The sequence below is a fragment of the Scatophagus argus genome, chromosome 12 (genome assembly GCF_020382885.2).
Source record: "Scatophagus argus isolate fScaArg1 chromosome 12, fScaArg1.pri, whole genome shotgun sequence".
Taxonomy (NCBI): Eukaryota; Metazoa; Chordata; class Actinopteri; family Scatophagidae; genus Scatophagus; species Scatophagus argus.
Window position 1 is genome coordinate 10,237,065 of NC_058504.1, and position 27,215 is coordinate 10,264,279.

Below are 27,215 nucleotides of genomic sequence, written 5' to 3' on the forward strand. Positions count from 1 at the left end.
GACTATACTTTATTTATATGCTTCTTTATTTCAGTCCCATAGTGTCAGTCCCATAAATCCTATGGTCCTGACATTAAAGCTGAAACACCAGGCAGGGCAGCTCAGGTGATCACCAAGCACATTATTCAGGAGTGTATGGATGCTTTAGAGAATTTTCAACCACATGTCTCTCTTAAATCTCTATCGTTACATCTTGCTGTCGAGATCCCAATCCAATTTCTCCCTCACTTTTATTAACGGCCTCATGCTTCTTCTGACTCATTTCTTTCTCCCTGATCACGTATCTGTCTGTTGTGCACCTCTGTGCTGTTGCCAAAGTGCAAATGGGGATCCTCCTGGCTCAGATTTGTGGGGGTGATGTGGAGGGGACCCAGTGCCTCCGCAGCACCTGTGAAGAAATGAGTTCTTGTAAGTACCAGGCTGCTGATGCCAATCTATTTTATAATGCTGGGGTTCTTGCTGCCTGCGCTTTTGCACCTGTAGCAGCATCTTTTTCATCCTCTTGCTGGCTGTTATTCATGCTCTCCCCGTCTGACAGCAGTCCATCTGTTCTCACCTGTAAACAACAAGGAAAACATGCACACACAGCTTGTTGAGTTGGAACTATTACACCTGAGAGAATCTGGTAATAATTCACACTCACTTTTTGAAGCGTGAAGCCCTGCAACTAAAGCTGAGATCAGTATTGTCTGCACTGTGAAGGGTCTCTCGTCTCACCTGCTCAGGTGCCCATTCCACTTTCAACGGCAGCCTCACGTAGCTGAGGACGAACAGGAGACTGAGGAAGACAAAATTGCTGGACACGCCCACCAGGGCTGAGAGGAGAGGGAAGTTGAACAACAAGTATCTGGCGAAAGGGGAAGAAACTGTTATAATAGCTTACAGTAATTATGATGTGATGAGGTATTAGAAAAAGCTCCCACTTTCTGTGAGATTGACTAGATTCTCAATAATCCCCTTCAGCTAGCCATATAGAAAATTTCTGAATGTGTTGAATTTATTCCACATTGGGCCGTCCGTGTAGATGGACAGAAACTCAACATGTCTTGTGAGATACAGATGGATTCAGATCCTGGAGGAAGGCTTCAGATGCTTCACTTGAGTAAGAACTCACCAGATGGAGAAAATACTTGAAGTATCAACAAGTTAAAGTCCTGCATTCTGCATTCTGACTGAGATCAGCACCAGTTCTTTCTGTTTTCCTTTAGTGCTCTTTTTCTCATCTTCTCTCTGTATGTTCATGAAGTAAAGTAAAATTCCCCTCCATCTAGATTACATTACAGAGGATTCCAGCAGCTCCACGCTTGCTGCTGCAGAAGTTGAGAAACGAGAATGAAAATAAATCCGCTTTTTGCTCCCAAAAGTTTTAACTGATACACCCTGTGCTCTCCTTGACTCAGTGTGTTTGTATCTCCAGAATATCCAGGCAATGCAAACATGTCTCTTCCCCAGAGCTCACAGATCGTAGCAGCTGTCTGCCAGTTAACAGAATCGCTCAGTCCGAAACGCCTCCAGCCAGAGAAAGTCTGCGATTTTTCAGCTTGAGCCCGACCCTTAAATCGACACCAGCCTAAAACTGTGTAATTTTTCTTTTTTGTTTTGAGTTTTGTTATGTAATCTTGTGTTGAAGTACAAATGTTACTTGCTTTGGTGCCTTGGGCTTAAATAATATGGATTTTTTTTTTACCCTCCTTGTAGTCTTTCATCATCCGATATAATGTATGTTAGTGTCACATCCATTATACAGTATAAGTCAGTTTCATGTTGCTGGTATGTGCACCATGCTGCCGACTCTTACCTTAAACCAGTGAAATGAGCATGAATGTAGAACTGAGATGAGTATATCTGCACCTTGTTGGACAGGATCTCAATGACCGCTGAGACGGAAGGAGCGTACTGCACATGGCAAATAAAATTATTAGGTCGACTTCAACAAAACTGCTACTCAGGCACACTCGCACAGGCTACGACTTTCACAAAGCAGTGCAGGACTCACAGGGTCATCTGTGTAGTCTGAGAAGAGCTCCACCTCCAGCACTTGTTTCTGCTCAGTGGCTCCGCTCAGAAAGGCCGGGAGGAACAGCAGCGTTCCCAGGTGCCTCAGCAGGTCTGAACGGTATCGCAGCATGCTCTGACCACAGCAGGACAACACAGTCAGCCTGGCATACACACCCAGGGCAGGGCAACAATACAGCACACAGTGCCTTGGGGATGAATAAATCTCCTCTTTCTGTTTTTTTTTTATTTATTTTTTTTTACAAATGTGTGATGCCTCATCCCTAGAAGATGTTTTCAGTGATGAATATTTAAGGAAAGGATGCTTGTTGTTGTCCTGTAATCAAAATTTTCTCCTTTCACCTGTGTTACTGAATCATTGGCTTGCGGGCTCAGTTTAATGAACACTAACAAAAGCTGATCTCAGTGGGCCCAAGTGGAGCTCAAAATACAAACTCCTGCACAGTCTTATTAAGTTCGATGCAGTAGTTCTACCAAATTCAATTTATTTTTAAAATGGAACTTGTTTTTGTTTTTCTTTTGGTTTTGACTTGACTCAGTTCTAGAATGAGTTTTGAGGTTGTATTTTCTGGCTGTAGATTTGACTAAAATAGAACATGGCAGCGTAAAGTAATTTACAATTCTAAATTCACTCGAAGATCGTTACTCCCACCATGTATTTTTATCTGTATTTGTTCACATGTTTTTGCTGTTATCTCAGTCACCGGAGCACTGAGATCTCCTTCTGTTGTGGTGAAGCTTTGCAGCAAGCATAAGCAGCCCTAATCTGGCTCTGACCAGGCTGTGCAAATTAAAAGGCTATTATGCGTCAGCGCTGTACTCACAAAGCGAGAGCTGGCTGAGGACAGCAGTTGTCTTGCCTGAGAAACACACACAAACGCAACAGTGAATCAGCCGGAACTTGAAGCATGGTTTGATTGTATGGACACATATGGCCACGCAGAAGCTGAACAAATTTTTTGTGCATCTTACAGAGCGAGCAGAGGAGGCAACTTGTCCTCCCTCCCGAGAGAAATATGTTGTCTTGATCATAAACATCCCCAGCTCCCGATTGACTGGAGAATCGGGCATCTCCAGCTGCAGAGAGACCCGATAGGCCTGGCCAAATGTCAGCACCTGAATATGCATTTTTAAAAAATATTACAGAATTCTTCAGTGAATACCTGAACGTTTGATACATAGACAGAAACATAAACACACATTTTCATGCATACATGTTTCTTGTTCCTCATCAGTGAGATGTTGGCCACTGGGTAAGAGCACAAAAACGAGGCAGGAGATTCACAGTCGGTCCTGCGGATGAAAACATCAATGGCTAAGTGAGACAGTAAATGCAAGAACGAGGGAGTCAAACACACAATAACTACATTCTGCGTTTTTCTGGTGCAAGATTTCACATACACACCTGTAGTAATAGTGCACAGGTGTGGAAAAAGCTGCCTTGGGCATGTAGGAGTGGTAGAAGCTCCCGTATAAAAAGGCTGCCATCCAGAGGAGCAGGAAGACAACAGAGGACACAACAAGGGTCTGTTTAACTCTCTGACGGACATGTGACAGTGCCATGGTAACAGCACCCTGGAGCCTCAGCACCGTCTGATCAATGAGGACTGATAGGTCTCCATCATCTCCTGGACGCAAATAACTTTCTTGATCCATAACAACGGCTGTAGAACCACAGAACGAAACAAACAAACAAAAAACTCAGAATGGTAACAACTAGAAAGGTAAAGGTAACCACATCACAACCATGTATTAAAAGGTAGAGTGTAGAAACAATGAAAAGGGCTGTACTGACTGCATACTGACCAGGGCTAAGGCTAAAAGCGCATTCTGCGTGGTCTGAAAAGTCAAGCCTTGATGACGTTATGATCTCATGAAGAATAAGACACAAGTACAACTTTGATTGCACTGAGAGTTCAGAAACCACCGAGTCCAATCTGAGTCACAAGCACAGACCTTTTTGGATCAGATGACTCCAAACTGTGTCAACTGTCACCATGACTGTATTACTTGTATCGAGAGACACATAAGCAACTAAGAAGTGGCACAACTATGAGTTTGTAGACACAGTACGTGTCATATAATAATGTTGATGGATTACAAATTAGGCTACTTTTACTGATGTATTAAAATAGGATAAATTAGATTTCCAAATCCACACTGAGAACTATGATGGCAAAGATTACAGTGCGGGGATACTAAAGCAACTTTCACAAAACATCCGCATTGAAATTTAAGACAACAGTCTAATTAACAGATCCATGTGGTATCAAACAGCAGCATGCCTGCAGCAGTACTCTGTCTTCCTATATAAAACTCACCCCTGGCCAGCTATGAGTTGTTAGGAAATCACTTCTCCTTTTCCCGAAATGTCTTGGTCCACAGCTTGACACTGTCTTGATTAAAAGTTATGAACAGAAAACCCCAAAATAGCTTATCCTTCACTTCAACAAAAGCTGCCATTGGACAGGATTTAGCCCGTCCCACATGAAGGGAGATGCTGCTGCTGCCAAGTGGAAGCAGAGTTCCAACCGTTGAACAGGCAGAAGGCAGAGGCTTTATTTAGTTTTGGCAGTTGCTAAAACTGTTTGATACATTGCCTTTTGTGCCAATGGTGGATGATAATTTGACTTCAAGGCCAGTTTATATTTTCAATTTGTTCATTTATTGCATTTGTTTACATCCTATAGCCTATAATCCATACTTTTAATCATGCTGGCTGGGTGTGCTCACAACTGTGTTTAATTGCTGAATTATTTGCTTTTTATTTATTTGCTTACATTAAAGACAGAAAATCGAAATGAAAAAGGAGGATCATCTCTCACCGAGAGGGGGCGACCTCCTGTGGCAGAACAAAAAAACCCCGCCAAAGTATCTGAGCGTAAAAGAGGAAGACGCTTACATCCAATCACAAGGAGCGACCGGCCCAAACCGGAAGAGGTCTGTTGTACACTTCATTTCACAAAACGTCTGGAAACCTGCTGCAAGGTGATGTTTGACTTATGTTTCTCAATTTATTATTTAAGTCATTTAATGAAATGTCTAATAATGCTTAAGAGGAACCGAGAAAACACACCAACATGACGAAATCGTGCAGTTAATATCAGGGAGAGTCTGCAGAGCTCTTAAATTTAAATTTCGGCTTGACAAGTATTTACTAAACAGTGGACAGCTTCTGATATTAATTCAGAAAATTTGTCATAACAAGTGTTTTATATTGAGCCCTTCATTAGACAGATTAATAAAACTGCCTTTAAGCACAGTTATTAAGGTTGCATAAACGGACACATAGTGACACATGCAGTTAATATATTATCTTAGTAATTAGAAATGGAGGAAAAAAGAACACTCTTAAACGTTCACAGAGGTCTCAAATCACAGGTTGAAATATAAGTTTGCTGAGGCCGCTCGTTAAAAGACATTTTATGTTTAATTAAATAGAATATCCCACAACAATGCAATGTGTGATTTGTCCTGTCTTCCTCTTGCAGGATGTCCTCAAACACAAGTATTATTCGCGTTCAGATGTCATCTACGGGCCAGGCACAGCGAGGCCCAGTCCACCTAATGCCCTGTGAGATCGAACACAACGGATCTGCCCAGGTCTCACAGTACTTCACTGCTACCACAAAAGACCACAAACAAGGTGCACTCAGGACATGTTTGATATCTTGTTTGATAAAGCTGATTAGACAAGATCCAGATGCTACTGAATCAGCTTTCCTTGCATAAAAAAACAGTGGTGGAGATAAAACCCATGAAAAAAATAAGCACACAAATGATGCTGGAAATAGGAACTCAAAAGCTGTCTGTCTGCTGGTGACCATGTTTTAATTGATCTGTTTTGGAAAGTGTATGTTTTTAATAATATGGGTCTGTAGTCTATAATGCCTCCACCTTCAAGGATCACATTTCTACGCCAGTGAAATGAAGAGACAAGACACTCAAACCTTCCATCTTGTAAAAGTCTATAATTAAGAATTTTGAATTTTGACAAAAACTCAAGATGACTAACACTGGTTTTTGTAAAAAGTATTTCCCATATGGTACATTTTTTTAGTTCAGATCTTCCAGGTCAGGATAGATGTTTGGTCCACATTTTCATCATAAGAGAATGGATAAGTAATTTGTCTGTAAAAATCATTTAAGAAGATTATCATTATTATCTCCAGCTTTTGGAAAATGATCTAGGGTGATATGATACTGAATTATTTTGACATCTATTCAGCAATTTAGGACTTCAAGCGGTCACATCAGATGAATTTAAAAAGGCATATCTTGACATTTTATCTGACAGTCATTTTTCATTCGGGGAAACCCGTCTTTAACAACAATCCTTTGTGTTTCTTTCTCGGTACAGAGAAGACCGTGTCATTCAGAGGGCGTCGGTTGAAGGGGCAGGAACTCAGCTGTCCACAGGGCTACACTGGCTTGGTGCTGAAAGAGATAAACAAGCCCGGCTCTGACCAAGAGGTAAACAGCACTGATGTCACAAGAACTGTCAATGGATCAGCCAAACTTGAGACAAACCACTGATAGGGACATAAATGTATCTACATGATGCTAAATTGTGTCTTTGTGTGTCTGTGTGTGTATCCAGGACAGAACAGTCAGATTATCCTCTGTGTTTGACAAGCTGACCTACTGGAACCTGGAAACTCCTCCGAACTCTGATGATACGGTTGTGATGGCGATGGATTGGCCAGAGTTGGCTGAGGCAGTGAGTCTTATTTTTTTCATTTATTTATTTTTGCAACTGACTTTAAAAAGAGTGATTTAATCAAGGACAAGATGAACCTGTGTCACCCAGTAACTGAAGATGTACTTTTGTGGCCATAATATTGCAAAAGTAAAAATAATATAAGCTCAACACAAGTCTTGTGAAATCTTATATTATGCAGAATGTAGTTAAGAAGGTTTAAAATCAGGTTGATAGTAAAATTATCTGGATAAGTTTTGTTTTTATTTTTTTTTTTATTCTGCAAGCTTTTCAAGTAAATTTTTGCTGTGAGTGAACTAACAAAACCTACTGCTGCACACTGAAATACAAACAATTTTAATAAAAATACTTGTGTCTGTCACACAAGTGCTGTTAAAATGAATTCTGCAGCCGAACACCTTTTTAGTTCAGCCTGTGTCTTTCAGTCACTACTGAGCCCACATGCTAATGATCTGCATACAATGTGGTTACATTAAAAATGGATTTCTGGGTTGCTATAGGAACAGGGTTGGAGCACTGTCTTTATTATCCTCTCCCCAGTTTAACAACGGATCCACGGATTTGTGGATGGACATTGATATTTTGTCTCTTCGCAGATCCACGGGCCAGTAGAGGACTGAAGAGAGACAAAACTACCTGCTGAGTGAGATGGCAGGTTGGTGCCACCTCAGTTAAGAAGAAATGTTAAGAATGAAATGTACAGTTTGTGGTTTGTGGTTACAGTCAGTGAAAAGACCTAAGAAATGCTAACCAGTTCGGTGTTACTATGGCACAGCAATACGTAACAAGTGTAATGTTTATATTTTTGTATGATATGTTCTTTTTTGTAGCAAAAATAAATAAAATATTGACTGACCAACCTGTGCACCGTGTGATATCGCTGAAGCATTACAACATTCACACATGGTTTCTACTGAACTGTGTTTATTCACAAGGTGACATTTAGATTTTGCACGCTGGCTACCAGAATCTAAATTGTTACTGACTCAAATGTCCCTTATGAGCATCCAGTGTAAAACACTCATTTGTGTAGTAATACTAATACCAGTCAATTTTCATTATACAGAAACTGTATAACAACAAATTACAAAAGTGTCAGTTATTCAGGCACATTTAAAGTTTCAATTTAAACATTTAGAGACAAGGCAGATTTCCTGCATGTGTCAAAGACTGCTCACATTGTATATTCTGTCATACTACAGAGGAAACACCACAGAAGGAAAAGTCACGTGATCAATATGCAAACACATCAAGGGTGGATCCCCAAACCTGTTCACACTTCCTGTCCATCCTGTCAAGGAATGATGCCTGGAAGTCAAATTACATTGGTTTTCCATTCCAGACAGCTTTGAATTGACCAGATACTAAACAAAGTCTATGAAATCTGTGGCAAAAATCACAAGTCACAACAACCACAGTGCAAAGAGGATCAACTGAATTTACAGCAGACTGATCTATACTATAATACTGGACAGCCAATCAAAATGGACAAGATGGTTTGTCAGGTAAAAACATCCAGAGCAAAAAAAAAAGTTGTGGGAGAGCGATCATATTCATGTGAAATACTGTCCTGTTTTTTAAAGCAGGGGAGAAACGAAGCGCCTTGTCATTTGGAGAACTCCATCTGGTTTGTATAGCTGCCACTCAAATATTTCTGGTTTAGCTGCTTCATTTAGGAATGTTTCGAATTTATCAGATACACTGTGTACATTTACTATTGATGACTTCATTAAAACTGATCCAAGGAAAAGCTTGTAATACAAAGTAACACAATCCCATTTTAATTTAAAAATTTGTGCAGGTATTTGCCTTAAGGTCAAGAAAGCAGTCAAACATGTTACATTTGATGTAACTGAACAAAAAAAAACAGTTAAACAGTTAAAACAGTTAAAACAACAGTTTTCCCTCACACTTGCTTTCAAGTTTTTGAAACATTTCCATACATCTCTGTAAGTGTATGCAATTTTTGTTTTTTACTGGTACAACGTATAAACAGTATTGAAAGAATTAGAAAAAATAAAAACATGAAATGTAAAATGCCACTTAAAAGTTTTTTTTTTTTTTTTTTTTTTAAATCAAAACCAGCACAACTGCATCACATCAGTGTTAATTTAACAACTGGATTAAATGAATCAGCCAAAGGAGACAACGGTCGCACATGAACATACAGCAGGTTCATTTAATGAATGAGGGCTAATGCCTGTGCCACAACGCTGGTGTTATTTGTGTGTGTGTGCGTTATTACATTTCTTTACTTAATGATGACCAAATGTAGAGAAATCTCTGCAGTGTTGGGCTGCTCGATGAAAAATAAGTAAAATATTAATGTAAAAATACTAAGACAACATTTGGATTAACTGACCGGGATTGAATATCTTTAAGCTTTTTTTCTTTTTTGGATCGTGGCCAACAGAAAAGCCGCTTGTTGAGTGGGCCTTTGCCTAATTAGCTTTTTTAAATCTAGTATTCGCTTTATCCTATTAAGGAAGCGTCATGTAGTAACTGTAAGTAAGTATTCAGCGACTGTAGTGTGCATTAGGCTGATTTAGGTAGTGTTTAATTCTGAAAAAGCACATAAATAAATAAAATCAGATTAAATTTCTAGGGACTAAAATGAAGGCCGTGAACTGAGTTCTGAGTTCAAGAGCTTTTGAAAGTTTAAAGACCCGCAAAAATCCTGAAATTAAAATAATATTTTGTTAATTGTTAACAATTAATAATTGTTTTGCTGAAATTCTGTATTTTCAGCTTCTCAAATGTGAATATTTTCTGGTTCCTTTAGTCTTTTTTAATTGTTAATTAGTTCATTTAAAAAGTTGGTCAGACATAACAAGTCACCTTCGGCTTTGGAACGTTTGATGGCCAGTTTCTCATGACTGATCCAGAAAGTAATCATTTGTTGCAGCCTTACTCGATTTAGGATTAAAGGAATAAACTGAGTAAGCACGTTAAAGTTAAACTTTAGTTGTGTACGTGTAAGTACAGAGTATAGAAATGCCATAGCGTTCCTGTTAATGTGTTAGCTTAGTGGTGGTGCTGGTGGCGGTGGCTGCGGCGGCAGAATAGTGGGCTCCATGTCTGTCTTGCTGCGTTTGGCTGGCAGTGTGTGGTCATGAGCTTTGCGGATGTGTCGGTACAGGTCGCCCGATTGTGTGTAGCTCCGGTAACAGTAGCGGCACTCATAAGGGCGTTCACGTGTGTGCACGATAGCATGACGCCTCAGTGTGTATGTACATGAGAAGGTCTTTCCGCACACTCCACAAGTGGGGACATCCTCCACAATGTTCCCCATAGAGTCCTGGAGGTCCTGGAAGTAGGAAGGAGGGTCTGAATGATGCTGAGCTGTGGAAGGAGGAATGAGGGAGGCGGTGAAGGAAGAATTGTCCTGGGAGGAAGGGCCAACACCAGAGGGGGGGGAGGAGGAGGGAGAGAGCGAGAAGGAGTAGTCATTTGAATGGGAGGTCATTTGTAAGAGGCCCTGTGGGTTGGACGACAGAAAGTGAGGACTGTTCAGCTCCTCGTCTTGGATGTCATCTTCAAACTCATCGTCTACTTCCATCACCGGTTCTCTCTCTCTGCTTTCCTCTTTCTCCTCCTCCGTCTCCTCGTCAGATATAACAATGGCCTCCATTTTGACTTTCACATTCTCCCCATCACTGCCCTCTGTCCTCACTCTGCCCATGGCACTCGCATGCTCCTCAGGTCCCCTGACAGTTTGAGCCTGAGCAGAGCGGAAGTCCAAGCTTTGGCGCTGGAGTGACACAGTGCTCTGGATTCGAATTTGGGGAAGCGCACGTTCTAGAGGAGAGTGCGTTGGGTTTGTTTCAAAAGTGTGAGGTGCTGATGCTTGGATTAACATGACCATCTGTTGTCCTCTGCCTGATGAACCTCTGCGGTCAGTCTCTGAGGGGTTCCCAGCAGACTCATTATGGGCCAGTCGGGGTACATCCTGATGGGGCCCGGGGGAAAGTCTGGACTCTGACTGGGAAAGAGCAACACGTGATGGACCACTGGCCTGGCTCACCGGCACCAGAGACGAAGAAGACGAAGAAGACGAAGAAGACGAGGAGGGCTGCTGGTTACTGCTGTGGCTGGTGAACAACAGAGAGAGCAAACCTTTTTTAAAAAACAACAAAATCATAAGAATAGTATATACAGAGCAGACGTCACTTAAAGTGAAGAAATTAGATCATACTGTATTTTAAGTTTGGGTGATATGACATATGATATACTGTGAGAAAATATAAAATTGTGTTTAATATCTCCAGTTGTATTAGATGACTGCTACAAATCAAAGAGCAGGACTACATAACACTGTGATGATTACACCGACTGTGTCCTTTTGACTTCTACCCTTCTTTTATTCTGCTTTGAGCTCAAAGCAAGCTTTGAATTTAAAAGACACTGTTCCCCACTTTAATATTTACAGTATGCTGTTATTTTTGGTATTCTCCCATTTGTAAAACAAACCTGTATGTCTCAGTGGTGCTGCAGGGGCTGCAGAGTGTTGATCCTTCTCCCTGACCTCCAGTCCTCACCCTGGCAAAAGCTCCTGAGACAGGGGCAGACGGGCCCATGATGAGGCCCTGAACCAGCTCCCCACTTGGGGGCAGAGGAGGAGCGTCCATACCTGGCTGTGTGGTATCAGCCAGGTCAGGGCTCAGAGGAGTGTGAACGCGGGCCTCTGATGACCCCCCACCAGTCCTTCGCTCAGACTTCACAGACTCCAACTGACTCCTCTCTGCTATTACAGAGTCTGATGAGAGTGGCCTTGCCATGGTGACAGGATTCAAGTGATCTCCTGCCATGTCCATCACAGGCTGAGCTCCATCGCCACACCCACCCTCCTTCACTGTCTCTATTGCCTTCCTCGCACCAGCGCTCTCTTCAGAGCGTGTGCTGTCTGCTTCAGCCAGGGGCTCTCGTCTCTGTAGTCGTCTCTTGCATACTCTTACCACCTCGTTCATGTGCAGGAAGCTAGCAGCAGCCAATATGTCCTCCACTGGTGGAGAGTCATCCAGCTGCAGCACGCCCTCATAGACAAAGTCCAAGAGCAAGCCGAATGCAGCAGCTGTGACAATGTCGCTGTCCAGTGTGACAGAGCTGCTGCTGCTGTTTCCACCACTGATCCCCGGAGAGTCTGAGTAGAACATGTGGAAGAAAGGCGAGCAGGAGGCCAAAACAGCTCTGTGGGCCAGGAAACGGGAAGAGCCCACCAGGACGGTGCAGTCACAGAGGAAGCCTCGCTGGCGCTGGGAGCGCAGAGCTGACAGCAGCTGCTGGGAATGCTGGGGGAACTCCATCACCTGAGCAGTGGATAAACGTGAGAGAAAGCAGGGTCAGAGAGAGAGAGAATATTGCTGTCACCGAAGCAAATCACTGCTAGTCAGCTGCATAAAGTATCTTTAAAAGTCTATATCAGAGAACGCCTCTTCGCTCTCAATACACCAGTGCCCCAATTCTTTCGTCTATTGGCAGCGCCGTCTCGGAGCTGCACCTGAACGCTACATATGCAAAGACAAGCAAAGGTATGCAGGTGAGGAAGAAACCTGGCATGACATGTATTGGAGACAACACCAAATGACCCAAATGACAAGGTTGTCTCGCAAGAAAATTAGACAGCACCAGCTCAGCTATGCTAATATTAGTTAGCCAAGTTAGCTCCGTCTGTGTGTAAAATCAGAGCATCAGGACGTCGGTTAACCAAAGATTTTAGTTTGGGATGTGAGTTACTGTTAAACAGCCAGCACCAATTCTGACTCGAGATATCTCATATTTTTCGTGGACATGATGAAGACGTTCTTACCTGCAGCAGCTCTCTGTCTGTGATGTTTTCTTTCAGGACAAATGTAGCTTTTTGCTCTGTGGTGGGAGTGTGTCGCAGCACAGCCCGCCGCCACAGCGACACCTAGTGGCGGATAGCGCAGACAGACCGGAAGTGGGAACCTGCACGCTTGTTGACAGGGAGTTTATTGAGAAGTCTTTTGTTACGTTTCGCTGACTTGAAACGGGTACAATTGATGGCACAATGCAGTGACAGAGGAGGAAGAGGAGGCAGAGGGGGCAGAGGAAGGAGAGGAAATCGTTGTGCGGAGGTGCGAGGTCCTGGCGCTATAAACTGAGAGATTGCCCCATTTGTTTAATAGTTCATATATCGAATTCTGACTAAAAACACTCCCTTATTGGTTATTAAGCGATCCGTATGAGTTGTTTGGCATGGTAAAGCCAAGGCCCTATATTTAAACAAGAGTTGTAATTCGAGCTGAATCCGAGCGTGTGTAATGTCTTCCCCGACAGGACAGAGATGTACGCCTGTCTAAATCCATGTCTTATGCTCTCCGCCATGGGGCCAACCAAATGGGTCTTCAGATGGGTACAGGTGAGCTGAAGCAACACAAGCGTCCCTCCACTGACACTGTCACATTTTCGGGATCTTTAATGACATTCCAGTCTAAATATGCTGATTGATTGGCAGCTCTAACAGCTTCCACTCCTCTCTGAAGGCTTTCCACAAGATGTTGGAGAGTTTCTGTGGGAATTTTTGCCCATTCATGCAGTAGAGCATTTGTGAGGTCAGACACTGATGTTGGCCCAAAAGGCCTGACTCACAGTGTTCGTTCCAGTTCATCCCAAAAGTGTTGGATGGGGTTGAGGTCAGGGCTCTGTGGGCCAGTCAAGTTACTTTGTGCACTGGGGCACAGTCATGCTGGAATAGAAAAGGGCCTTCGACAAACTGTTGCCACAAAGTTGGAAGCATAACATTGTCCAAATGTCTTGGTATGCTGAAGAATTAAGACTTCCCTTCACTGGAAGTAAGGGGTCGAGTCCATCCCCTGAAAAACAGCCATGTCCCAATACTTTTGTCTATATAGTGTTTGTTTTTTTGGTGGTTACTTTTCTTCTTTCTTCTCTACTTTTCTCAGCCTGGTTCATTGGTGGTTCAAACAGACATGACAGAAGGAGATACTGTGCTTAGGCAGTTGTGGAAAGTAAGAAAGTACATTTACTCAAGTACCTTTTACTTGAGTATTTCTATTTATCATTTTTATTCTTTAGTTAGTAGTTACTTTGCAGATTGATTTTGCGTTTATCAGGTTAATTTGTTTATAGCAACTCTTGTTTGCTCAGTGAAATTTTAACATTTGAGTGAATCTACATCGACCGTGTAACATAATTATTATTATTATTTTTTAATCTTTTGTAAATAAGCGTTGTTAAGCCTGGTCAAAGGTCTTGCTTCCTGCATTATTTGTAATGCAACATCTGTTTCATTAAATGCTTACATGCTGTAAATGAATTGCAGGGCAGCGTGCAGGACAAAGAGATCAGTACATGAAAGCAAATCCTTTGTGGGAATGTGATCATAACTATTAGAAGTCCCACTCTCATAGATGGCTTCCTGCTTGTGGAGGAACTCCTGGCCCACCCGCAGTTCCGCTCATACTCTCTGGAAGACGTCGAAAGAGTTGTGGCCATAAATGACAAGCAGCGCTTTAAGCTTCGCCCCCACCCGGAGGATGGCCGCCTGCAGATTCGAGCCAGTCAGGGCCATTCAATACAGGTACGTTTAAGACATTCCTGAAAGGAGACACGTGGAAATCTGTAGATGGCTCTGAGAAGGGGATATTTCATTTTGTTTGCAGACCATGATGTCATGATGCCATGATGTCATGTTCTCCATGGTACATGTACGTATGTCAACAATATATGTAAAATTTACATCAAAGTTGCTTCTAAACGGAGACATTTTCCTTTCTTGCCATCCAGTCAACGTGATAAATCAGAATCAGATTATTGATCCCCAAGGGGAAATTCTTTATGTGAAATATGTGAATGTGTCCACGTGAAAGGCAAATTCAAGTGTTGTTGTTTCTTCTATTCATCCCTGCGGTCGCAGTTAAGGGTTTTAAACAGAAACGTGGAGAAAGTAGGCACAGTGTGGAAGTCAGATGTCCAGTTTGTGTTTTTCTAAGTGTACGTACTATTTGGTACATTTACGTTCTTCTGATGGAAAATTAACTGTGAGAGATCACTTTAAATCTAATTTTCCGATGACACGTGTTGTTAGTCCTCTGACACGCAGATAAAAAGCTGAATGTCATTTTCATCCTCTAAGGTCAAAGGTCAACTTCAGTGTGACTTCATGATGTTTTCTGTCCTGAGGTTTCTCACGTAATACATGTTATACATTTTAGCCTCATCTAAAAACATCCTCATTTTAAATGCTATGTCAATGCTGTTTGCATCGCTGTGGCCAGGTAATGGATTTGGAGCTGAAACCGGTCCTGGCCGGTTCTCCAGACTGCCCTGCCGAGGCTGTTCATGGCTCCTACCTCCGCAACTGGAACTCCATCCAGCAGCAGGGCCTGAACCGCATGAAGAGGACACACATCCACCTGGCGCCAGGCCTGCCAGGAGAGGATGGTGTCATCAGCGGTAAGCTGTGTGTGTGTGTGTGTGTGTGTGTGTGTGCCAAAGACAAGTCAACTGAACATTTGACAGCTTGGTTCTTCAGTGTGATTCATTTTCCCACCAGGCATGAGGAAAGACTGTGATCTAGCTGTGTACATTGATGTCCCCAAGGCTCTTGCTGGTAAGTTTAGTCACTAATGACTACAACCCATTACACTCCATTATAGACTCTGCTATATGTGCTTTCTTCCTGTATCTGACTGTACAGATGGTATTGAGTTCTTCTGGTCAGAAAACGGTGTGTTGCTGACTGCAGGCAACGCGGAGGGAAAACTTCTCCCTAAATACTTTAGCCGAGCTTTAAGACTGAGACCTACAAGTAAGAAAAACTATCACGTGGCACAATACAATTTACATTAATTTTAAAACTTGGATTGAGTCCCAACATTTACTAAAGTCACTTTTGTCCTGTGTTTCAGGGAGCATCCTGCCACTGCAGTAGCAGCAAAGGACGCTGTTCTCTGATTGGTCATAGCAGGACTCATGTGACTGTGCTAACATCCCATGGCTGGTTGATGCTTATCCAAGTTGGTTCCCTTGGTAACTCTTGTCATTTGGCAGGAGCATCTCAGTATGGGAGATGTGGTCAGCAATAGGAACTAAACTGGTAAACTTCTCATTTTTTGTGTCATCATTGAAATAACTGGTATGGCTTTAGAGGAGCTCACTTTATGTTTACATGACAATTCAAGCATGTCATGATGGCAAATGTTGCTTTTTATTTATGAGTTTAGGGATCTTGTTTTCTCTGTTGCATTGTTAGTGTTAAATAAACTATGGCACACATTGCCTACGAGAGGTAATTTCACCAAGCAGTTGTAAAACCCATAAAACCCTGGTTTCAAACGGACACACTGACTGCTGGCAGCAACCAGCAGGCCTATAAATGAAGGAACCTTTAAGGACAAAATGTGTGTGCGGTATGTCATGTGCCTAAGTGTGGGAAAGCAGAGGATGCAGGCACTGTGGTTTTAATAAACTGACTTCTTCAACAGTTCCTCGAAAGATACGCACACACAGAGTGTGAGGGGAGATAAATGGTTCGAAGCTTCCTGTTTAAGAAACAACAGAAATTACCACCGTATGTCATGACCATAACGACTGAAGGCAGCAGACACATGTTTCTTCATAAGTTTATTAGGGAAAACATTTCATATTAATTGTATTTTCCTACATGTTGTTGGTGTTTCTTGTCGTGTTCCTGTTGATTTTACCTTTCCATGAGTAGCCCGTTCTGAAGTTAAGGGGAAATCAGCAGGACAACCAGTGGAGTCTTGACCTGTCTGAACATGTTAAGTAATCCATCCAATGATGTAGCTTATGACAGTGTGTGTGTGTGACTATATAAAAGCTTGGATGAACTGACAAGGTGGGTTGTAACACTTGGTCAGAATATCTTATTTTGACCTTTTGCGGTCGCCTAAATGGAACATGAATTCCTACTCTACATGGTTTTCCACTGCTGAGACACATAGGAGATCTGATGTATGCTGTGAAACATCCATATTTGTTTTGTTGTTGTAAGTTTTAGTCTCAGAGAGCTTCGTGGCCTCCGGTCAGCTTGTGGAAAAGCTCCTCATTGAGCACGTCGCCCTTGTCACGACTGCGCGTCGACATGAAAATGTAGCCTCCGATGAACTCATGAACGATTTTGCAGTCGGCGGTCACGCAGCTAAAAGCAATATTGACGTTGCCTTCAAACTCTATGGCCACCTGGAGGAGTTAGAAAGACACACACAAACACAAAAAAAGAGGTTCTTTTCAGATGAAAGCTGAATTTTTTGGGGGGATGTGATACATATACAGTGTTAACGTTATATTAGGGTTTCTTTAAAACCTCAGCTCTGCACTGATAGAAGTGTAACTCTGCATTTTACGGACCGTCTTTTAAGTTATCACAAATAGCTTTTACACAGGATTTTTCAAATTTGTTTATCGCAGTAGAAAAACAAATGGGAAATCTTAGCTAAAAAGAGAGTTGGTAAACTCTAATTCAGTACCACAAAAGTTTGTGATCATGCAGGCGGCTCTCCCAGACAGAAGGTAAATGAAACCATTAGTGTCACCTGTCGTATATCCCAGTTGACATTCCACTGCTTCATATTGTTGTAGCGCCAGGTCTTCACCACATCACCCACGCCCAGGTCGATGCGGATCAGACGGTTGGGAGCTATTCCCATTACTTCATCTTTTCGACTTCCCTTAAACCTATTGGACAAAAACATCGGTCAGTTCTTAGTCCTAAATAACTTCATGGTAACTCCCTGACTCTGATTTGTTCTCAGACTCATAACTGTAACAGTAATCTCTTTTTACTTACACATTACTTCGTTTCTGTATCGACCCAGTCACACTACACTGTAACTTTTATAGCTGTAGTTTTCTCACTTTTCATATGATGACAAAATGGCTCTAAGCTGACACTAGCTGGAATTCAGTCAATTCTGAAAAGCTTTAATTTGAACTTAAAACTTAACCTGACAACAAAGTATGAGAGTCCAAAGTCAGGCAGGGCTTGCCAGATCTGCAGGAAGCGCATCACTGCATCTGTCAGTGAGAGCTGAGCCACGTTCTGATAGGCGTCCAGGATACGAGGGGTCAGCTGGAGGAGCAGGCACAGGGTAAAAGATTTGGAAAGGTTGTAATGAGTACAAACTGAGTGGGGTTTTCAGCTGCAGAACTGTTCACTTGGCTCGGTAGTGCAAAGTCACTGTGCTGCTTACAATTCAAGAGTTTATTTCAGGTGGTAACTTAGCCCATTGCTAAATGTCATGCACAGTATGAAGGAACAACAAATGAGAAATGAGTGTGATCCAATAGTCATGTACTCTTCTGTAACTGCCTTTTAAAATATGACGGTCCGGTTCTACTCCTCTTGTACCTGTTTGGCTTTGTACTTCTTATGGTAGCGTGGCGACACCAGACTGTGAGTATTGATGCTTTCATCGTTGGCAGGTGCGTTGCCATGGGAACTGGAGCTGGTCTTTTGCATAGCCAGGAAGGAGCGAATGCTCTGGATCTCGTTCTCGAAAGTGCTGTCAGCCAGAGTCTTGCCTTTGGAGCCCAGTCGACATGCAGCCATCCACTGAGCGTACTGCTGCTCCTGGACGACAAGAGCCGAAGACACAGACTGGTGAGGTTGTGGTCAGAGAGGTGAAGCAAAAGAAGTGCTGCGAGATGAGGTGCAGGAAATGATTTTTGAGACGTGTGCGTGTCGCCTCACGTTTTCACATCGCAGATAGACCTCGTTCATGCCCTCAGGGGCCGGTATAAGGAGTCTGATAAGGAACTTCTGTGCTGTCACATTAACATCAGGAGCCACCTCACATCCTGTGTGCAGGATAAATAGAAAAGTAAGACCCAGTATTGAAATTTGAAATTTATGGGTTGTATGTAGACAGAAAGGATAATAGGAAAAATAGCAATGGGAGCGACATGTCGAACAGAGTGGGACTGCCACGACATCTTGAGTCCACGCATAAGACAATACAGTCACGTTCACACAGCAGAACTTTTTTATCATATGTGGAAAGCTCCATGTTTGTGTGTGTTGAAGGTTCCTCCATTACATGTGCTAATAAGCAGTGACGTCACACAGAGGCGAATAAGTGGATGACATAGAGGGAAAATATAATAATGACAAAATGCAACATATTAGTACACATATATATATAAGTAGATATATTAGTACCTTTGAGGTTAATCTGTTGAATAGGCTCTCCGATGCTCTCCTCTTTGCTCTTGAAATAAGAGATGGAGGTGTCCTGGAACTTGAACCAGTATTGCTTATATCCCTTCAGCGTCAGCCTCTTTGGCCTGAAACATACAACCACTTTGCTCAGTTTCACCACACGTGTAAAATGATAAAAATGCTTTTATTTTTCAGGAGACTGGTGCATTTGCCCTCTTTTGTTTGTAAAATAAACTTCACCTGAAAATCTTCAGATAGTCATTGAGTTCTGGTGCAGTCATGTTTTCCTGGATGAAAGACAAACATGTTGTTCAGTGGATACAAGATTATACTATCGTTTGGATTATCCTCGATTCTCTCTGCCTGATATCCGTACTTGATATGACATTGTGTTTGAAACAATTCTATAACGGTTACAGTCCTTGAAAACCATCACAGATACACAAGTAAAGTGCACTATAATAATAATAATAACTTCCATTACAAACAATAACCCGCCTTGAACAAACCAGTATGATCTTAAAGGATGCACTTGTAGTTGAGGGTTTAACATAAGTGACTTTGTTGAGTCAGCGTCTGCTACATTCAATATGTCTGACCAGCATCTCAGATGCAGAGCTGCCTTCTGACTCCATCTTGACCTCCAGGGACTGCAGGGCGGACTCCAGGTCATCCATGGCTGCACTGGAGCTCAGCATCTGGGGCTCGGACTGAGACACCTTACTGATGTGGTACTGCGGGAGTGACAGGAGTGACAGGAGTGACAAATGTTTAATCCTGTACTGGATAATAAAGGAGAAAACAACTCAAATTGTGTGCTCTTGGAAGCTGCATCACGTGAATTTTTTTTTTTAAACAGTCTTTAACAATATACAGTTATAACCAGTCATCTTTTGTCTTTTATGATATTTGCAAATTGTAAATTTGCTGAAGAAAATGTCCAGTTCCTACACTGTATATTCAACATTCACCTTTTTTAAACGTTTCCAACCTGACTCTACAACACATCTCTGGGTGTTCAGGGGTCACGATCCCAGTGACAGTCTGTGCCTGAGTCACATCAGGCGTAACAATCACATTTATTTATTGGACATTTATTCCACTATACACATTACCTTATATGTTTTGTTGCACAATTAACCTGCACTTTATAAGTCATTTCTGAGTAGCAATCCGTTTACATATGTTTACACTGTAGCTTTTTTAGTCTGTTATTTTATACACACAATCTGGTCAACCTGTTTTCTCTGCACTCTATTGTACTTTATGTAGCATATGTTAGTTTATTTAGTATATGTTAAGTCTATTTTCCTACTAACAGTTAGGCCTTTTTTGGTCGTTTGTTTGCTGATTTTTGACTAACCTACACTGCTGTAGTGGGCTACTGGATGATTGAATTTCCCTCGGGATCAGTAAAGTATCTATCTATCTATCCATCCATCCATCCATCCATCCATCCATCCATCCACGCTGACACGCATACATGTTCCTGTGCGTGTGTTTTCTACCTGTAGAGCTCCAAACAGCATCATCTCCTCCTCGGTGCAGTCGATGTCCTCCAGCAGGATGGCCCAGCGCGCCTGCTCATACAGCTGGGTGAGACGCACAACATCGTACTGCATGGACAGAGAGGGTGAGTCGGGTGAGATCAGGAGAGGAGCACAAAGCCATACGTACACATGTACTTTATCTATAACAACGTGTGCACACACACACCTTGGGATCCATATCATAGAACGTAAAGTACTTGAAGCGAATCCAGACTCTGTCATTTTCTTGGATGCCCTGCTGCATAAGACAGCGGGATGAGTCCAACCACCTGCGAGGGGAAGAAAATAATATGAGTTTACATGTAACACACTCATTCAAAGGTTTTTATTTGGCATTATAATACAACTTACAAGCCCAACATTCTTCATTTATATGCAAAATGGAAGTTCCCTGTCATACTTATTTCTTGTAGATATATTTTCCACTTTTTTTCTATTATTGATTAATTATCCTTAGGTTATTCAATATTTGTTTTATACAATTCTCATTTCTTATTGTCATTTTTTGTTGTTGTTGAATACATTGTGTTTTATGCTTACTTTTGCAACTTTATTTTAAAGCAGATTTGAGCTTGATCTCGAGAAAGGGACGGTGGAAGAGACAAAGAAAAGGGAGAGAGAAAATGAACTAAATAAATAAATAATAAATAAATAACAACCCAGTTTTTCTGGTGAAAACATGAGTGTGGTAACCAGTGGTTTTCTGTTTAACAGCAAACATTCAGAGTGGACAGAGTGGGTCTGACCTCTCAGCTGCTTCAGTAGCTAATCTAAGTTTAATTAGATAAACACTTCACAGCTGAAACAGAGAGTTGTGTTAAAAAACCAGACTTCAGTGATCAAGACCAGGTCAAACTACATGCACCTGTGTGAGCTCGATTATAGCTGTCATTCAGACGGCGTACCCAAAAAGTATGTGTGTGACTGCACCAAAACCTTAACGTGTTAATGTTATTACATCATAGCATTTCAAAGGATACGCTGTGGAATAAAAAAGGGGGACTGTGGTGAAGGATTCAGTCTTCAGGTGTGTGAACAGTAAAAATTGTGGGACTGCTGGTTCATAAGCTTCATAGCTGCTCACCACCATTCTGTCGACAGAAGGGTTTATCACACCAATCTGTGTGAACGCATACCTGCCATGGATGTGAGCCTTGTCCACCACACTGGCTGCGCGGTACTGCTTGGCTATGACCTCGGGGGTGGGGGGAGGCTGGGTGACTGACAGCATCTTGTAGATGGCCTCCATCTGAGGTGAGTCAGCAAAGTGAGCTGGCATGCCATCATACAGACAGGGCCGAGACACTGCAAAGATATATGGGAAGGTTCCAGTCAAATTTCACAGGATAGCTCACTTTTACAGACATCAGGACAACAACTCTGATTCGATTTTTGCCTTTTTTTTTATTTGCTTTTCTCTACCAGGTCTCCCTTTGGATCATCATGTAGACTGTGTATATGAAGACGTGTGAGGAATTCAAAGTCAAAGGACAAAGCTGCAAAATCTTTTGACAAATAGGTTGGTGAAAATGGGGGCCAGAAATAAAATCTTTGATCCTGCCTTTCTTACTGAAAGCCCATCAGTCATAAAACGTGTACATGTCAAGCCTGTAGTGTGAAACAAGTGTGATGAGTGTACCCGAGGTCAGGGGCACCTCGGTCAGGTCGTAGATCTCCTCAGTCGAGTCTTTATCTTTCTTCTTCTTTTTGTACTCTACAGGCCGAAGGAGTGACAGCTCTTCGGGGTGACGGATGTCTATGTAGGTAACAGAGAGGAAATCATTAAAATCTTTAAACAAAATGACTTTGCCTCAGCTTTAATAGTGAAAGTACTGTGTTCCGAGTGACGGGACATAAGGAGACATTGGTTGTCCTCTCTACTTTACTCATTGATTTGATAATGTTCAAGAAATTCAGTGAACAAATAAGCCACGAGTTGTTATTATTAAAGGCAGCTCTGAATTAGTCATAACGTTAAAAGTTAAAAACAGGTGTGTGCAGCAGCCTAATGAGAATAGACCTAAAGATGAGAGTAGAAAGTAAGTGCCCGGGTTAATTTTAGCTCGTTCCTTTTCGGTTTGTCAGCTGATTAGTCTGCTAATCAGTGTCTTCTATTCATCAAAAAAAACAAAATGTTGTGTGATGCTCCTGAATGAGAATAGGTCCAAGCATGGGCAATGTGGTCCACACACACAGGTTTAGTGGTGGTGCTGAAAGTGTGGTCACTCATTTTGCACTGCACAACGGTCCACACAGAGCTGGTGAATTATGGCCAAATGTCAAATTAACAATGTGCTGACCCAGCCAGTCACAGAAAACATTATTGGCCTCTTGCGTGAATAGAAAGTGAGCAAGAGGGAAGGAAACAAGGACAGAATACATAAAATTAAACATGAAAAGAAGGAAAGGAAACAAAACAAGAACTATTTTTTCACTAACTCAATAACACTTCATTTTTTCAGCAACTTGAAAGACCAGCTGTTCTTGGATCAGTCAATTTAGAGTCCAGCAGTATTCAACTCCAGGTTTGTCAAATCTGCCTTCTGAAACAGCCTGCGGGTCATCAGCTGACACACTCCCACCGGTTTTACGTTTGTTACCAGTTTATTGGACGACTTTGGTATGGTTTTTCATGGACTCTGTGTTGCAACAGTAATGTGTCTGACTCAAGATCAGAAGGCTGCATATTGAAATCATGTCAGGGTTAAACCTCATGAAAGGAACACACACAAAAAAGACTTTTCATGCACAGCTAAACAGGAAGGAAACACGGAAAGAGGGTCTGAATCCAGTCGTCTGAACTGATGGACTTTGCGGGTGCATTCGGGTCTGCGGTCTCAGGTGGACTTTCTGCAGACTTCCAGAGAGTCTGTGTCACGGCCTTGTAGTCCACAAGTCCAGAGGGTGAACAACTGGATTCATCAGAAAAAGGAAGAAAAGAAGGATGAAGAAAAGAAAGCAAGATGGAGGGAAGAAGAAAAGAAGAGAAGGACACTGATGTGAAGAAGGGTGGGAGGACAGAAAAAGGGAAAACAAAATAAATGAAGAGAAAATGAAGAGACGAAATGAAGTAAAAGAAGCAAACAAAAGAGTGGAAAGAGACAATGAAACAGAGAAGAAATGAAATAAGGAAGTAAAAGAAGGAAAGGAGGAATAGGGAAAGAAAGAAGAAAAGAAAGAAGCAAAAACGAGAGGAAAGAACTTGAAAGAAAATAAAAGAATGAAAAAAAGGATGAAACTCACTGAGCATTTTGCAGATGCCCATCACGGTCTGGAAGACGGGGTTGGAGAAGCAGGCTCGGAGCCTCAGGGTGATGCCACTGGGCAGACACAGCCTCAAGGGCTTATGCTGGGGCATGAAGAACAGCCTGGCGTCGGCGTGGATGCCATATTTCTCCAGAGACCAGGCTGTCCGCAGCAGCCACCGCTGCTTCTGCTCCCACCACAGCGCATGGTCTGACCAATCACGCTTGATCTCTGCAGAGGACAGATAACAAAACAGATGTCAGTGCAAACGGAAGCAGAGCTAACAGCCATTGGTTTTGAAACCTGATTTGCATGGTCTCTTATATCGCAGAACAAAAGTGAATTTTCTCTATCAAAGTCCACACAGTTTTTCTCACCAAGAACTCAAAAGTGTTTCGCAAACCACTGGACATTTTCTGTCATTATTTTCTGTTTTCTATCTTCTCCCACCAGTCTACATTTTGTTATCAGGCTTGGTGACCAATTTCTCTGATAAGTTTCGTCTCCTGGACTCAGTGGACAGACTGGTGTGGTGTTAGCTTGGCTATGTCTCGGAGGGTGGAGGCAGACAGAGTCTACTAAAGAGGATAATGCAGAATATGTGTGGATGTGGAAGATTCGGACTTGTTGGAAGGCCTGTCGTTGACCTCTCCAACCGAGGTAAAGTCACGAGTGGTTCTCTCGGTCAGTTCACTTCCAGACCAAACCGGTTCTTGATTGGTTAGCTTATGAATGGAGGAAGGTTGTGCGGCAGTAGTGTGTCCGACTTCAAATCAGAAGGTTGCGTCTTCAGGTCATGTCATGGTCAATATTTCTTACCCTGATGCTCTGTTGGAAGGATGTTTCTTAAATTGGGTTACATCTTTCACAATTACATCTTTCATTTGACGCACAATTACACTGACAGGAAATGATAAACATAACCCAACCCTATTAATTCAGAATAACCTGATTAGCGGTGATATGGCATTTTAAATGTCTGTGTGAAAGGCACTGTCAAATGCTGTCAAATGAGTGAGCGCAGTCACAGACTTTGAAACGAAAGAAGGAACCAAGGAGAAAAGAGGAGGAAAGAGGAAATGAAACAAGGAAGAAATAGAAGGAAATAAGGAAACTAAAGAAGAAAGCAAAAGAATCACACAAAGAAGCGTTTGTCAAGTGCTTTTAGCTTTTCTTGTATGAAATCAATTTTGAATACTTTGTGGAAAATGTTACTGAATAAATTACACACGCACTTAATTTTGAAAATGAAGCATTATCGGATTCATTTGCTTGTCTTGTACATTTCAGGATTATAATTCAGTTTAATAGTGTTGAATTTGTGACATGTATGCAAAAAAAGGACTAGACATTGTGTTTGCTGTGTCACAAAGTGAAGATGCTCTGGTCATTGCTATAAAAAAAAGTATAAATACACCCTTCAAAAATCAATAAAAAGATAATCTGGAAAAACAAAGGGTTATATGATGCACACAAAATACATTCTTATCTAACGCATGACTTATGATAAAGTAATGTGTGCAGGATGCATCATGAATTCCTTTCTAAATGTTCCTCAAACTATATGTGAATTCCTACATGTCCATGCAAAGTGTGTAACTATATTTAGTCTGTGCACAGCTGAGACAAACAGAGACAGACACACAGTGACCCACGTGTCTTTTCCACCAGTTTTAGGATGACCCCTCCGACGTGGAGGTCAGAGGTCACGCTGACGGTGACAGGAGGCGCATCAGATCCCAGGTCCTCCACCGTCACTGACAGGTCCCACGAAGCCATACTGGGAGAGAGAGAGAGAGAGAAAGAAATGCAGGAGACAAGTCTGACGGAGTGGAGTAGACGGATAGCAGGACAGAAAGAGTGAAAGAATGAATGGAACAGATTTAGTAAAAATGCCAAACTGGTGACAAATTGTTGTGAAAGGCTCAACAAATACTCTTTAAACAATCTGTTATGTGTGACAAATGTTAATTCTTGTGTCTTTGTTCAGTACAAATATGAAACAGCTCAGACAAAGCAGTCAAAGACAAGAAGATGAACAAGACTTACAATGAATCACCTGAGTGAGGCGACGCTTTCATTTGTTTTTCCATCCCGCTGATTAAATGGCTTATATCATCTCTTTAAGTCCAGTCCAGACATTAAAAGTGTTCAGATGTGTCATATGTGTCGTATTGCCGAAGTGTTTTAGCTATTAATAATTTAGAGGTGATTATATGCCATGAAATGATACATTTTGCTTCATGAATAAATTGTAAAAATGCTTGAATTAAATGACAGCTGGTGTGGGTTCTAATGTTTTCTGGCTTATTTCATAAAAGAGAAATGTGACTAGCAGACATTTCTGTTTCATTTTTAAGAAGGTAACCGTAATAATTGACATTTAAAAAAATGTTTGGTAGAATTGATAATACAAAACTGATCCAGTTTTCCAGGACATTTTAAATATTAAAAGACACCATGAGAGGACAGATGACCTGTCAAGCATACTTTAGCCAATAAACTGCCAATTGAACTCAGGGTTCAATTATCACATGATACTGAGCAACAGTGACACACATACACACACATACACCAGATGGATTTGTTGATTTTAGCAACACATCCAGTTCAATGAATACTTCCTTTTTCTAACTTGAACCATCATCATGGACACAGACTTCCGCTTTCTGACCCGCCCAAGGTGTTCCTCCAGTGCCAACACAGAAACACACTCCATGTGTATGAAAGTGTAATCCCATCTTAAAGATATTACATTTCAAGTTTAAAATGCCTGTCTTTGCTTCATGTATCTGTATTTTCAAAGACTACGATGTAACAACGAATAGATGACATGTCTGCACCCTTCTTCACCTCTGCTGGAGGCCGAAACTTTCTTTAGCTGCATGTTTCTTAATACAAGTTCTGATCTGTGACCAGGTCATTTAATGTGACCTAAATATGACCCCACACCTGCATACACACTCTGCCCTAACACTCTCTCTCTGTGTCCTCATGATTAGTGCCATTCTCTGTCACACACCCAAACTTTGAAGGACAATACCGTTTGTCTCCTCGGTCCAAAGTTTCGAGAAATGGAAAGGGACTCCCGTGCCTCTTGGATCTCTGAAGCAATTTCCCAGGGTTTTTAATTTTGCTGTGCAAATGTGCAGCAGTTTAACCTCTCTTGGGCTGAGCAGCTTGTGGTCTGTGCAGCGATGTCCGCGCTTGCTTTTGTCACTTTTGTCAAGAAACACTTCCTGTTACTTTGTCAGTTTCCGCCAGGCGGAAATGGGTTCAAGTTTTGACTGACAATCTCTGTGGCAATGTGTGTGTGTATCTGCATGCATCATACTAGGGAGACTGTGAGATATTAAATGGACAGACAACACATATTATCACCCTCCTCCCTCTGTTTTAGTCTTTTCTCTTCCTTTTTCTTGAGAACTGCAAGTGCACATGCAATCGACTGATGAGGGATATTTTATGTGCAAGATCAGCAGTGAGTAATTGGGTGTGTGTGTCATGGATGGATGGATGG

General features: G+C 41.9%; 5 protein-coding genes across 9 annotated transcripts; 2 read left to right on the forward strand and 3 right to left on the reverse strand.

Moving 5' to 3' along the window:
* Positions 1 to 44: 44 nt before the first annotated feature.
* Positions 45 to 4,502, reverse strand: LOC124068166 (seipin-like). Of its 3 annotated transcripts, none has more exons than XM_046406151.1 (10): positions 4,338 to 4,502; positions 3,422 to 3,680; positions 3,231 to 3,309; positions 2,989 to 3,132; positions 2,841 to 2,876; positions 1,997 to 2,131; positions 1,799 to 1,896; positions 718 to 847; positions 461 to 556; positions 45 to 388 (listed from the first exon to the last, which is right to left on the reverse strand). In XM_046406151.1, exons 2-10 carry the CDS (start codon positions 3,670 to 3,672, stop codon positions 341 to 343), a joined length of 1,017 nt encoding a protein of 338 aa, XP_046262107.1. In that variant the 5' UTR covers positions 3,673 to 3,680; positions 4,338 to 4,502; the 3' UTR covers positions 45 to 340. The 3 variants fall into 3 exon arrangements, with proteins under 3 accessions (XP_046262107.1, XP_046262105.1, XP_046262106.1); XM_046406149.1 differs by having other exon boundaries at positions 478 to 556; positions 4,338 to 4,493; XM_046406150.1 differs by lacking the exon at positions 2,841 to 2,876 and having other exon boundaries at positions 478 to 556; positions 4,338 to 4,499.
* Positions 4,503 to 4,807: 305 nt separating this feature from the next.
* Positions 4,808 to 7,598, forward strand: rnaseh2c (ribonuclease H2, subunit C). Its single transcript, XM_046406461.1, has 5 exons — positions 4,808 to 5,004; positions 5,508 to 5,662; positions 6,377 to 6,489; positions 6,617 to 6,736; positions 7,333 to 7,598. Exons 1-5 carry the CDS (start codon positions 4,817 to 4,819, stop codon positions 7,354 to 7,356), a joined length of 600 nt encoding a protein of 199 aa, XP_046262417.1. The 5' UTR covers positions 4,808 to 4,816; the 3' UTR covers positions 7,357 to 7,598.
* A 1,180-nt stretch (positions 7,599 to 8,778) lies between these two features.
* On the reverse strand, positions 8,779 to 12,678 carry zbtb3 (zinc finger and BTB domain containing 3). Its single transcript, XM_046406454.1, has 3 exons — positions 12,543 to 12,678; positions 11,207 to 12,042; positions 8,779 to 10,827 (listed from the first exon to the last, which is right to left on the reverse strand). The coding sequence occupies exons 2-3, from the start codon at positions 12,037 to 12,039 to the stop codon at positions 9,756 to 9,758; spliced, it is 1,905 nt and encodes a 634-aa protein (XP_046262410.1). The 5' UTR covers positions 12,040 to 12,042; positions 12,543 to 12,678; the 3' UTR covers positions 8,779 to 9,755.
* trpt1 (tRNA phosphotransferase 1) lies at positions 12,630 to 16,118 on the forward strand. The gene is made up of 7 exons (XM_046406460.1): positions 12,630 to 12,831; positions 13,034 to 13,115; positions 14,128 to 14,297; positions 14,995 to 15,172; positions 15,273 to 15,329; positions 15,417 to 15,527; positions 15,628 to 16,118. Exons 1-7 carry the CDS (start codon positions 12,757 to 12,759, stop codon positions 15,648 to 15,650), a joined length of 696 nt encoding a protein of 231 aa, XP_046262416.1. The 5' UTR covers positions 12,630 to 12,756; the 3' UTR covers positions 15,651 to 16,118.
* A 211-nt stretch (positions 16,119 to 16,329) lies between these two features.
* On the reverse strand, positions 16,330 to 26,932 carry fermt3b (FERM domain containing kindlin 3b). Of its 3 annotated transcripts, none has more exons than XM_046406452.1 (15): positions 26,739 to 26,932; positions 25,351 to 25,475; positions 23,693 to 23,926; positions 22,089 to 22,205; positions 21,586 to 21,754; positions 20,616 to 20,718; positions 20,408 to 20,515; positions 19,499 to 19,633; positions 19,140 to 19,186; positions 18,900 to 19,024; positions 18,432 to 18,538; positions 18,090 to 18,311; positions 17,686 to 17,810; positions 17,275 to 17,416; positions 16,330 to 16,921 (listed from the first exon to the last, which is right to left on the reverse strand). In XM_046406452.1, exons 2-15 carry the CDS (start codon positions 25,472 to 25,474, stop codon positions 16,742 to 16,744), a joined length of 1,938 nt encoding a protein of 645 aa, XP_046262408.1. In that variant the 5' UTR covers position 25,475; positions 26,739 to 26,932; the 3' UTR covers positions 16,330 to 16,741. The 3 variants fall into 3 exon arrangements, with proteins under 3 accessions (XP_046262408.1, XP_046262407.1, XP_046262409.1); XM_046406451.1 differs by having other exon boundaries at positions 25,351 to 25,517; XM_046406453.1 differs by lacking the exons at positions 23,693 to 23,926; positions 25,351 to 25,475; positions 26,739 to 26,932 and having other exon boundaries at positions 22,105 to 22,205.
* Positions 26,933 to 27,215: the final 283 nt, after the last annotated feature.